Consider the following 13396-nt stretch of genomic DNA (forward strand, 5'->3'; position numbering starts at 1 on the left):
TGTGCACATCTAACATGTCATTAACAGTGTGTAACGCCAGTTGGATAAAAACGATGCTGCCCTGTGATCTGTGCTCATGAATAATCACCATTACCCCGGAGATACTGCAGCGATAAGTGTGTATACCTGTTTGTGTGTGTGTGTGTGTGTGTGTGTGTGTGTGTCATTTGCGTCTTCAAATGTGACTCCCTAATAATCTCTAATTGTGCATAATGCTATATGAATAATAATAATGCTGCGCGAGTGCGTTCTTCAGAGAGACGGCAGCGAGATGAGAGCATATGCTCGGAATCGTCTTATTAATTTCTTTTTGGCTCATACATAAATAATAAGATCATTAATCAAAATACAGCAGGATTCTGTGAAAACCCACTTTCAGAGACAGATGGAGAAAACTTCCGCCTTTGTACCCTCAGAATAGATCAGAGCCGGGTGTGAAACCGCTCCACTGTTCACTACTCCCACCGTGATGCACACTCAATAAGCTTCTCTGTGGTCTGTAGTAAAATGGAGATTTTGGACACTTAAGTTTCGAGAGACACTTCTCAAGGTCGTCGCAGAACTCATGTAAGTGGGTTTACTCTTTACCTGCAAACGGGTATTCTCTGTAAAGCCTTGTAACGTAGAATGAGAGGAAAACAGGTAGTTGAGGAAGTGGAAGTCAGACACTTTTTTTTTTAGCAGAATCCTGTTTTCACAATCATTTCTGCTTCTTTCTTCGAAGTTTGCGGTTCACTGTGTGGCCAGAGGTGAATCTGATGATCTCACTCATTCATAAGTTCTGATCTATATATGCGTGTATTGATGAATTGAAACCTGCTCTTTCTGCAGTTTCATTAGAAAGCAGTGAACTCTGTCGGTTACGCTGCTGCCATGCGGCCCTGTGAGGAAAATCCATTGCCTTACTTACATATCTAACTAGAAACAATCTGCCTTGTGGACACAGACAATCTGAATTTATATAAACACACCGGCTCCTCCACTGCATCTTTATCTCTCCGCCTCTCTCCTGTTGGACTCAGCTTGTTTACTTGTCTGTTGACGTGTTGGCCAGAAAATAGAGAGCAGGAGATTTTCAGATTTCAAAGAAACAGTTTTTTACTCTGGTTTTTCTTCTCCTGTGGGTCTCAGGTGGATTTCTTGGCCTTGGAGATGCGTAAGGGGAAGGTGTATTTCCTTTGGGACGTGGGTTCAGGTGTGGGGAGGGTCGAATATCCCCATCACACCATCCACGACGGGAACTGGCACAGGATAGAGGCGTCTCGGTGAGAAGTGTGCACACTCATACATATACAGCGCACATTCTTTGTGACTCATATACATGCATTGATTCAAATGTGCTGTGTTGAGAAACAGTGTGATGATGAACTTATGAACTCAGCACTTACATCATATTCAGAAATACACAGATACAGGTACATGCAAATATATAGTACTTATCTACAGGCTCCATTCTAGGGCCTATTTGATGTTCAGTATAAAATATGCACATACACATTCAGTACTCACAAAGCATGTGGCTGTACTGAATGTGTATATTTGATTGTGTGCATGTGTGGGTGTGAGCTTTTTTGATTTTTATTATTTTGAAGAAAGCGAAAGATGAAATTAAAACCATAAGATATTTAAATACAGCGATGTCAGAATGGGAAAGTGGTCTAAGACATTTGATCCCCGATGTATTTAAACAACAAAATCAAGATTCCTTTGGAGTTGATGCAGGATTTTGTGCCGTTGAAGTCAGGGAGCGTCTTTAATCACGTTGTGGCACCGACAGGCCGTTATGAAATATATAATAAACCATAAATGTTTTGTTTTTCTCACTACGACCCAATGAAATCAACAACAGCCAACCATAACAGCAAAAGCAAACAAACCTACAAACCACAGGACGTCATCCATATCCATTTCATCCATATTGCAGAAGGAAACATGTGGCTTCACATGGGAAATCTAGAGTTTGCAGCCTTGTCAGCCGGTGGCACATCATTACATAGATACAGTGTGATCCAACACTTCCACTTTCTCCCTCTGAAAGCTGACATGGAGCTTTATAGACCATCCAGCACCAGACCCATTCACAGCGAGCAGACGCCCCACCTGCAGCACGCACTTCCATCCCAGAGATTTCCCAGTGGTGTTTTCCGTTGGGATCACACAGGCTATCAGTCTTGAAAATGTTCCCCTGCAGAAACGGAAACCGAAATGCGGTTCCTTTGCTTTTGCTTTGAAAAACAAACTCCTAGGTGGGAGATTAATCTCGTTGCACAGCTCAGAGGTTTTGCGCCGCAACAAAATGGTTCCACGTGGTGTTTCTATCATTCATCATCGCGGAGAGTTCATTAAAGCTGATTCCAAGCGCCTCTAACTTCGCGGGGTCGGTGTGAATGTCTTTCCAGGAAATGCCGAATCGCGAACGAAATAACATCAAAACCCACTCTCTCTTCCTCCTTATCTCCAGTAATGGGCTGAATGGAACCATATCAGTGTATCCTCTGGAAGGCTCCATGGCTGGTATGATGCCCACGCCGGCAAGTGCCAACTCGCCCACGGCCTACACCATCTTGGACGTCGACCACAACGCCTACCTGTTCGTGGGAGGAATACTCGGCACCGTCAAGGTATCCGTCCGTCTCTGTGTTTGTGTGCATCATAAACCCGTCTGTCTTTTTTTTTTGTCTCATTATTATTATTTTTCCCCCAGAGAGCAGATGCAGTGAGAACGTCGACATTCACAGGCTGCATGGGGGAGACCTTCCTGGATGGTAAACCCATCGGACTGTGGAACTACAGAGACCGACAGGGAGACTGTAAAGGATGTTCTGTCAGGTGCACAAACTTATTATTCACATGGTTTTATTACTCTTCATAAGTTGTAATATACTTTTCTTTTACCTTGTTTACTGCTGTTAGTATGCATCCTTTAAAATCAAATGGATATATAACTTGGTGTGGTTATAAGCTTATGAAATCAAAATAATTCCTATTCTGTTAATGCTTAAGAGGCTTCTTCGTCTTTGCTTCTTTACTTTTTTGACGTTTGAAATGTGTCTCTGTTTCACCAGCCCCCAGCGCTCAGATGGGGAGGGGATAGTGCAGCTGGATGGCGAGGGCTACGCCGCGGTGGGACGACCCACCAGGTGGAACCCCAACGTTTCCTCCGTCACCTTCAAGTTTCGCACTTTCACCTCTGAAGCTCTGCTCATGTATCTGGCCACGGAAGATATGGTATGTGGGGAAACTAAGAAAAAAGGGTGTGGAACTCAAAAGGTTAGTCGATTTAAGAGAAGTCAGGATTAAAAAACGCAGAGAAGTGAAGACTTTGCCGTGAACGTTGAGGTCACCTCTCTTTGGATAAAACCATTAATCCATCAACTGACAACCTTAAAAAGTTACGGAGAAAAGATTAAAAAAACTTTTCTCTGCTCTAACGAAGGTGTGTACATAATAGTATTCTTACCTGCGCATTGAGAACATCAGTGTTTTGTGTTGTGTCGTTTGTAGGTTTCATATTTCATGTTTTTCTCGGCTTCACAATGTCGGTGCTTCACAACCCATTTCCTCTGGTTGTGTACAGAAGGACTTCATGTCCCTGGAGCTCTCAGAGGGCAAAGTGAAGGTGAACTTTGACCTGGGGTCAGGGGTCGGCAGTGCCCTGTCAGCCAGCCGCCACAACGATGGAAGCTGGAAATCCCTCACCATGTCCAGGAACAAGAAACAAGGTACGTCACTGCAAACAGCAAATGAACGATCGGACACTGAAGCCGTGATGTTAGAGGAGGATCTGTTCTGTTCCTAATTCTGTCTCTTTGCCTGTTTACACAGCCACGGTGACGGTGGTGGACATCAACAGCAGCGCTGAGGAGAAGATAGTGGTCACATCTCCGGGTTCGGCCACTGGTCTGAACCTAAAGGAACATCAGAAAATCTATTTCGGAGGTCTGCCGACTCTCGGAAACTACAGGTACACGTACATTATTCATTATTCTCACCATTTGGACACTTTCATACAAAAGGACCCATTTTAAAAAAAGGTCATAATATGTTCTGTGATTGAATAAATTGTTTTGCATTAAATTATCTGCAGGATCTTTAGTTTTTGAAGATACTAAAAACAATGAATTGCTATAAAATCCAGCTACTGAGACTTATTTTTTTGTTGACCATAGGAAAGTGTGTTAATGCTTTGATATCTTGTTTTGTCTTAACAGCATGACAGCCAGGTAAATAAATGAATAAACACATCTCATAGACACACAGTGATGATTACCCTCTGCATGAGGCCTACCTGTGCTGATGATGCTGCTGCGTAGCCCAGAGTGAATGTGTGTGTCTGTGTCGTGGCCCCTGACGCCTCCTGCTCCTCCACACACCGGCTGGAAAGCTCTCTCTCTCTCTCTGCTGTTATTAATCTGAATTTGAGTTTTTTCCTGCCCAGAAACATTAAGAAGCAGTTTCTCACAGTTACGACTCCGCTTTACAGGCGTCGTTGCCATAATCCCACTTAAATTGTGTTTTAGGTGCGGATGTAAGTGAGTTTTTGTAGCACTGCAGTTTCGCTAAGCTACAAAAAACGTGGCTCTAATTCACAATCCAGGGCTGATATCATGTTCAGTGTGATTCCGCCTGAACAAAGCCTGACATTAACATTACATCGAGATAAATCTAATTAAAGGTTGATTCTTATAACAAATCTAAATGTATTGATTTGGACAATATGGATAAACACCATATTCAGATTATCCCTGTTGTAGCATTCACTCTGCTTCTGGATACATGATGCAATAGCTTCACTGCTGCTGTAATTCAACATTTTTGAAATGATGCCGCTCAGCTACAGAGACAAGAAAGTCCACGGACTTTTCCCCAGTACCTTTATCCATAGATGCTCAATACTAAAATCATGTGAACCTCTTTATAGGTCGGAGATCACTCTGAAGCGTTACGCAGGATGTCTCCGGGAGATTGAAGTCTCCAGAACTCCTTATAGTCTCCTCAGCAGCTCAGATTACACCGGGGTCACTAAAGGATGTAATGTAGAGGTAAGTAATTCCTCTCGACTTGCATTTATATCCTCTATTGTATATGCAGCGCTGTATGAATGCATTCAATGTTTCTCAGTAGTTAATATCAGAAGTTTATATTTTAGTTAGTTGATCAAAACCACATGTAAAACATTGTATTCAAGGCTGTTTGTTCCTTAACTCTTCTCACTGTGAAAAGTAAATAGGAGCAAGTGAAGATGATAATTACGAGGCTCATTGTTGATGCTGGACAGGAAATAGAAAACTGCGTTGGTGTGAAAGAGGCAAAGACACATGCGCCACTTTGCACAGATTTGACCATTTGTGTTAAAAATGCCACATCTCTGCATAGTTCTTTTACTATTGATGCTGCTTTAATTTACTATTCATCCTTTTTCATTTCAATTTGTTGAAGCGACACACACACACACACACACACCTCCACAATGGGCCTTTTATTTTGGCATCAATCATGCATGTTTTCCTCGAATTTTACGCAAACACGTGCACACTTGATTCTGCAGTGGTGTTTTTCAAAAGCCCTGGGAAGTCATTCAGCGTGATTTCCAGACACTTGCACCATTCATACACACAAATATGCAGTCATGCTCACAGAATGCTGCATGAAGGCTGTGTGCAGGATTACAAAGGCCCAGGGTTGAGAGTCTCAAGTGAAGGTCTCTCAATTTCTCTCGTATCTGTCTATTCTCCTCCTTTAGCAAACACTCTGTAATGTGTGTGTCTGTGTGTGTGTGTGTGTGTGCGTTTAGCAACTTTTTGTCAAACAGCATTCCTCTAAAAGTTCTCTCTTTTATGAGTGAAACCTTGACTTGACTAAAATCCTCACGGGGAATTTGTCCGGTCACCTAACTTTGATTTTGACTCAATTTATTCTTCCGCTGCTTCAACTTTCCTCCATCTGCATTTTAACTTTTTCGGGTTTAAACGTGTTTGTATGAAACTGCAGCTGTTGACTCTCTGTCTCACAGAACCTGTACACAGTCAGCTTCTCCAAGCCGGGGTACGTGGAGCTGGGCGGACTGTCGCTGGCGGTCGGCACGGAGATCAGCCTGTCGTTCAGCACGCTGGCAGACACCGGCACCATACTGCTGGCAGTGGGCGGAGCATCGCCCCTCGGCCTGCAGGTCCTGTTTCATCTGTTCATTCAAGCTGTGAATCAAAACTCTTAGAATTCTTAGGGTCTGAATATGACTAAACTAAATATGGGAAAAATACGAACTGCTCCATTTAAACCTAAGAATAATCAGCATTATGAAATTATTATGAACCTTGTACTAAATAAAAGACTCTTAGTCTAAGCTACACAATTGAGATTTAAATTAATCGTGGAAGGAGATTTCTAGAGGTTCTCATAAAAATAAAATAAAAGTTTCTTTCACTTTATGAGGTTTAACTGCAGCTACATTGACATCTTGTGTTGCATATTATCTCCTTTCCAGTGAAGGGAATTTCCTAAAAAATGAATTATATCTATTAATTTTATATTCGTTTAAGCTATCATCCATCTGACAGTTTCAATTTGGCTCCTGTAACAACTCAGTAACTCAGTAACTCAGTATCTCAGTTGAATGTACAGATATCTGTTACATATCTGTGAGTTTCTAAGAGGTGATTGGGAAACTAATGAAACTTCAAAATAAGATGTCATCCATTCATCCTCATCTCAATGTCTCCACCACAGACCAGGAAGTCCAACGTGTTTGGATCCAAGAGGCATCGCCGGCAGTCGGGAGAGGTGAGCCCTCTTCTCCTGAGTCAATGACATTTTCATGAGTGCATATTAATGAGATTTGCATTTGTTGGCAACTGGACTAAATGGATTATCCAGAACACACGCAAGAACACACACACACACACACACACACACACACACACACACACACACACACACACACACACACACACACACACACACCCCAGCACCTTTTCTTGAATTTTCCATGAGTGCATATTAATGAGATGTAAGTTTGCTGGCAGTCATACTGATTAGATTTTCTTCAGTATGGCTAAAGACAATCTTACTGATACACAAACACACACACACACACACACACACACACACACACACACACACACACACACACACAAAGTCTGTGGACTGATCACTGATATATAATTATTTTATTTTATTTTATCTGTGCTGGAAACACCACGTGTTCATTGTATAAATGTTGTGTTTGCACATACATTCATATGGAAAAGGCACATTTGTGTACGTGCAGGTTAGGGTGTTAACGTAGGTGCATTTGTGTAGTGTATGTGTAGCTTAGTGTTGCTCACATTAATGCAAAATGTGTGCGTGTTTATGTGAGTGTGTGTGTGTGTGAGGGAGAGAGAAAGGACAGAGGTTACCTCTAGCTTATCCATCATCACTGGTTGTTGGGCGCATAAATCTATTTTTGCTAACCATGCTGGCAGGCAGGGGTGTGTGTTTGTGTGTGTGTGTGTGTGTGTGTGTGTGTGTGTGTGTGTGTGTGTGTGTGTGTGTGTGTGTGTGTGTGTGTGTGTGTGTGTGTGTGTGTGTGTGTGTGTGTGTGTGTGTGTGTGTGGCGTGCAGAAAGGTTAAGCGAGGTTAAAAACACCATCAACTCAACTTGGCCCTGACTAATGGATGTTTTAGAGAGGGACAGAGAGACGGAGACAGAAGACAAAGGATGGAGGGATGAAGGAGGGAGATTTAGAGGTGAACGGAAGGATAGAGAAGAAAGAGCTGAGCTGAGGAGAGAAGTGATGTGAGGATAGAGGAGAGGAGAATAATGCAAAGATGGGGAGAGTATGATAGTAGACAGAATGGAGAGAATGAACACAGAGGACACAGATAAAAAGACAAGGAGAAAGAGAGAAAGAAACTTGGAGCAGAGTAATGGAATAAAAGCTATTAGGGAGAAGAAGAAGAAGAAGAAGAAAAGGAAAGACGAGGGAGGAAAGAACAGATTTTATGTAGAAATTCTCATCACATAAAATATCAAGACTTAAGAAGATCTGACCGTGAAATAAAGTTTCCATAGCCTCAGAAAAATGAAGCAAAAAAAATGTACAACTATCACCAACAGAATGTTCACAATTCACAATTTATGCAGATTATTACAGGTAGACATTATTTGTGTTGATTGACTTATTGTTATTATGAAATCCTGTGAGAATGAAGAACGCTCATACCAGTGTATCTATACATGAAACCAACCTCCAGTGCTGCTTTTAGTGCTTTACTTTGAAGGTAGCAGAGGTGTGTGTGTGTGCATGTGTGTGTGTCTCTGTGTGTTTTGTGTGAATGTTGCACACGATGATTTTCTCCCGAACATGTGTGAGTGCGTGTAAACGTGTGTTTTCATGCCTGTTAGCTCCGCGCTCTGCTGCGTATTCGTGTGTGTGTCTCTGTGCATCTTTTCCTTCAGTATATAAAGGTACGTGTGAGTTCATGCGTGATCTTGCGCCTCTGTATGTGCGACACGTGTCTGCAGCCTGTGTGTGCGTGTGCCTTTGTATCTGTGTGTGTGTGTGTGTGTGTGTGTGTGTGTGTGTGTGTGTGTGTGTGTGTGTGTGTGTGTGTGTGTGTGTGTGTGTGTGTGTGTGTGTGTGTGTGTGTGTGTGTGTGTGTGTGTGTCTGCGAGAGACGGCGGAGGCGAGAGGCATGTTGTAGCTACATCTCAGTTCAATTTGTCCCCGACCTCAAATTGAAATTCCATTTTCAGGTGGTAAATTGTCTCCCACTTCGCCCTCTGGCACACAGTGAATTAAAATTCAAATTAGCCTGACCCTGCACCACTGCTCTCCAGCACCTCTCTGTCTGTCTCCCTCTTCCTCGCTCTCCCCATCTCTGTCTCTCTGCTTTGCTCTCTGCCCTCTCATCTCTCCCCCCTATTATCCTCTCCTCTCTGTTCCTCTCATCTCTTGTTATCCTTTCCTCTCTCTCTGCCTCTCTCATTTCCCCCCCAGTTTCTCTCTATATTCCCTCGCTCATCTCCTCCTTTTCCCTTTTCTCTACTTTTACGTAGTTAAGCAAAAACAATATGATTCTATTGAACAAGCAAACATCTTAATTAAATGGGATCGGGGCTGGGTTAATTTCTGTTTTGATGCTGGAAAATATTAGTTATATTTGTATAATTTTGAATCATGATGCCGGTAGCAGCTTCTCTCAACTGCAATGCCGCCTGGTTGTTGATGTTTTTAGTTTTATCCACTTTGAAAACAGCTGAAAGATTTGAGGAGGAAAATGTCAAACTACTCCCAGGTCAGGAATTCAATCAGACACAAATCTAGTCTGGATCGAGCTTTAAGCAGACCGAGCGTTGTGATGTGACCGACATGTTATTGTGATTTTATCTTTTGACATTATCTTGACATTTAGTCCAACACATTCTTCCGCTGTCTGTGTCTGTACAGTCGTTACGTTTGTCTTTGTGCATCTGCTTTAATTTACTTTGGTCATGTGATCCGTCGTTTGTGAAAATCCGGTCACGCCAGCCGTACTTTGAAAATTGATTCGCGTCTATTCATGGTCTTACGGTAAAGGGCCTAGGTGCGGAACAAAGGCCGGAGACGAACAATGAAGGTTTAATGAAACTTATTATGGACGTTTGATTTCCACACAAGACAATAACAAGTATAATGAAATGTAATATTATATATTAATGTTAGTTGGCTACTTTTCCTTGAGAGGTGACACGGATATTTCACCTCACTCTTCTTCATGGTGACTTCCACTGTAGAACATTTGAGAAACTCTGCAGCTAATGAACGTTACCCCTGTCTCCTGCAGCCCTACCTCTCAGTCATGCTGAACAAAGGCTCTCTGGAGGTCTTGGTGTTCACCGGCAGCCACAGTCCGCGTCGCGTCATCAGACGACCCGAGCAAGGAGCACTGAATGACGGGAAGGAGCACTCACTGCGCATAGAGAGGCTGGCTGGCAGGTTGGTGGTTGTATATCCTATTTGTTCCCTGTACGTTCAAGTGAATATAAAGTTAGTGTAATGTCATCTCAAGTTATGGAGTTTCAACGATGTGTGTTTTCCTTCTCAGGTCCTTTGCGGTGCAGGTTGACGAGGAGGCGAAGAGGGAGGCGACGCTTCCCAACGACCAGCCGGTGAGCCTGCAGCAGGTCTTCCTCGGTGGTATTCCTGCAGAAGTGGAGCAGACGTCCAACAGAGCCAACGTCCCGTTCCAAGGATGTATATGGGACCTCATGATCAACGCTGTGTATGTACAAATATACAAATACAGCCGGATGTCTTTTAAGATTTCACCAGGCTTTAACAATTCAAATAAAACTTTATTTCTATAGCACTTATTTAAACTAGGTTACAAAGTGCTTTGCGAAATACAAAGGAACAAAACAAGACAAATCCAAATTAAGAAAGATAACATAAAAGAAAATGTTCATTTAAACCAGTTTAAATCAGGCAATGAAAGGTTTTCTATAAACATGTAATCTCCCTCTGTTCCTCACAGTTATAAACATAATTGATCAACCCATTAATTGATATTAAAGAAGTTTGCAGTTATAGTAAAGACAGCAGGTCATAAAAACGCTCATTTATGTCATTATAAATATTCATCCCTCTTCTCTGCATGTTTTTACACTCATCATGTATTTTATAGCTCAACAGCCCAAAATTCTAGCGTCTCAGCAAAAACCTGCCGCCTTTTGTGGTGACAAGTTAAACAACATCCTTCCAGACCCGTCATGTTCTGTGCTGTGATCCGATCAGATCAAAGACGAATTTGAAATAAACCAGATTGTTTGTTTTTGAGTTTATCACCAGAGTAAAATGGTTCTTACGTCAAAAGATGAAACAGAGAGCTTTTCTGTTCAGGATATTCTCTCAGCTCCAGTTTCCTTAACTTCAATTTCCTTTAGAATAAACTCCAAACATTCACCTTACACTTCCTGCAGCAGCGCTCACACAGGGCAGGCTGTAGCTTCCCTGTGTGATGATCTGTCTGCAGTGTTTTTTCTGACAGTGGCCTAATTCTGACCTCGTACGCTGTTGGGTCGAAGCGTAGTTAACGACTGCAGGAGGTCCTGATGATGTGTTTGATGATGATGATCATAAAGCCAGTGTCTCCACAACAGTAATGGAGCTGTCGCACATCATAAACATTCTCATAACTCATATTACACTCATCTCCTATGTCTGTGTGTTTATGTTTGTGTCTGTTTGTTATCGCTCACCTCGTTTCACCTCTGTCACCCCGGCACACCATAACTGTAACTTCTTCTTAATACACACCCGTCACTGGGCTCTCGTACAGTTGTGTGTGCATTCTACGGGAGTGAACCTTGTTCGTATTGTATGTTGTCGTGTTTATTTCTCTCACTTTGGTTGTGCGATTGTAAAAGAGACCTTGTCAGTGCACTGTGGCGCTGAACTATGAGATTTGGACAAAAAATAAAGCTGTCATGCTGTTCATCTTTATATACAATCTTAACAAATGTTTGAGGGGCCACAGCATCAGCGGGTGGGAATGAAAATGTTTGCATTCCTCTCAAAGCTTTATGTCTTTACTGTATAAACATTTATTATATTATAAGCATCTGCCAGGACCTCTACCGGCTTATTTAGATATGTACAAAAACAAATAGTAACTAATTTCTAGTGTTGTTCCATTAACTCCTCTTTAAACCACAAACATGAGATGAGTACTGATCTTCTCAGCAAACTTTTGGAGAGAAAGTAAATAATCACATCCCCTGAAATAGCAGTTTCTTTATTATTTAGCTTTCCTTCTGTTTTATTAATGCTGGAATCTGAGCCAATGTTTCTGCTGCTGTCAGTGTCAGTCAAACATCTTTTAATCTCAAACGAATGTGTCCACCTTCCAGTCTGTCGGACTTCTCCCTGCCCGTGTCCTTTGTGAACGCGGAGATCGGCCAGTGCCCCAACCTCGCCCCGTCACCTCCGCCTCTTCTGCCGGGTGAGGAGGAGCCCGAGGAGGAGAAGGAGGAGAAGGAGGAGAAGGAGGAGACGGCACCACTTGGTCCTCCGCTGACCTCGGAACCTGCCACGCCCCCTCCAGGGCCTCCTGCTGTGAGTGGATAGAAACCAAGCACTTAGGCCACTAACCCTTTGTTGTCATTGGTTTAATTGTTAATATGATGTTTTATAGATTGAGGGTCTTTAGAGACAGTAATATAATGATCATTACCTTTGTTTTGGCAGCCTCTTTTAACCACTTGTACATCAGGCACAGTAAAACAGACGTGCACACATTTTACAGACGTGCACACATGTCCTACTGCAGCATATTTTTTCACCCCCTCTTCCTCCCACTTGCAGACAAACACACTCCTGTTTCTCTGTGATGAAATGCAGCCGTGGCCTCGGCGTGTTAGCATAGCGTTTCATCACGCGGCAGTTGAACAGCCCATTAACTTTTCTTTATAGTCCCTTTAGCCTTGAGCTACTAAACTCCACCTCTGGCAGCTTGTCGTACAGTGCGGAGCCGCCGCGCCGCGCCAGGCTAACTGTGCATGCCATTTAATGCTTTATGGCCTCGCAGGTGCCAAAACACTCTGGGCTAACGTGGAGACACTATGCAAAGAGGCTGGCAGGCGGCGAGTCGTTCATTTCACACTTATTGGGATGGGCGAGGTATATCTCACAGATTGAACGTATCGCCGGTCTTACGGCAGTCATAGGTTATCAGTCAGCCAGTTACCTGCTAAACTGCGCCTCTATAAGGACATTGATCATGAAGCACAGGGCGACGGCAGCTCTGCTATAACTCTGGGGTTTGTTGCTTTATGGGCTGCAAGTTCATCCGCCTTATGATATAGAGCCCGGGCTGTGCAAAGTCATAGTTCCTCAGCCGCCATCTACATTTTAACTGAAAGTGAAGGCAGGCTGCATATTTCAAACCCCCCACACTCGCTGACTTCCTTTTATAATTCACCCTCTTTCAGGCCTTTAGTGAAAACAGCTCTATATTAAAGCCACAGCAATTTACAGTGTGGAAGCAAATCTCAGAGATAAATGTAAGATATTTCTAAAGCAGTGTTTAGGAGGATTGTGACCAAACTCCAACGACGTCACAGTTTGTAAATTATTAAGAATCAAAGTCTGACATATTTGTATAAAGCAGATCTTTATTTGACTGAATCACAACACTAGGTTAATCCGATGATATTCTAAACCGCTGTTATACAATTCAAACTCTTTTAGTAACTTTGAATTTAAAGATTCATGTCATGTTCCACTACTCATTACTGTTATAAGACTTTTTTCCAAATGCTATTTTAAAAATTTGAGGGCAGTGTTCCCCAAATAATTTCAAACAGCATCCCTAAATATATTTGTATTCCCATGAAACCCCTGCAAACTGTTATTCGAGTGCTGAAGAAGTGGGT

The 13396-nt window shown here is 42.6% G+C and overlaps 1 protein-coding gene across 1 annotated transcript in view; it reads left to right on the plus strand.

Annotated features, from left to right (window-relative positions):
- The window catches only part of lama2 (laminin, alpha 2), a 138572-nt gene that overhangs the window by 116003 nt on the left and 9173 nt on the right, over positions 1-13396 (plus strand). Inside the window, 13 exon segments of the mRNA XM_047338003.1 lie at positions 1132-1265; positions 2462-2621; positions 2705-2829; positions 3066-3228; positions 3578-3722; positions 3826-3964; positions 4212-4223; positions 4922-5042; positions 6014-6169; positions 6727-6780; positions 9808-9959; positions 10069-10245; positions 11873-12077. Of these exon segments, the coding sequence (XP_047193959.1) occupies positions 1132-1265; positions 2462-2621; positions 2705-2829; positions 3066-3228; positions 3578-3722; positions 3826-3964; positions 4212-4223; positions 4922-5042; positions 6014-6169; positions 6727-6780; positions 9808-9959; positions 10069-10245; positions 11873-12077 (1743 nt within the window).

This window comes from Hippoglossus stenolepis, chromosome 20, assembly GCF_022539355.2.
Source record: "Hippoglossus stenolepis isolate QCI-W04-F060 chromosome 20, HSTE1.2, whole genome shotgun sequence".
Classification (NCBI taxonomy): Eukaryota; Metazoa; Chordata; class Actinopteri; order Pleuronectiformes; family Pleuronectidae; genus Hippoglossus; species Hippoglossus stenolepis.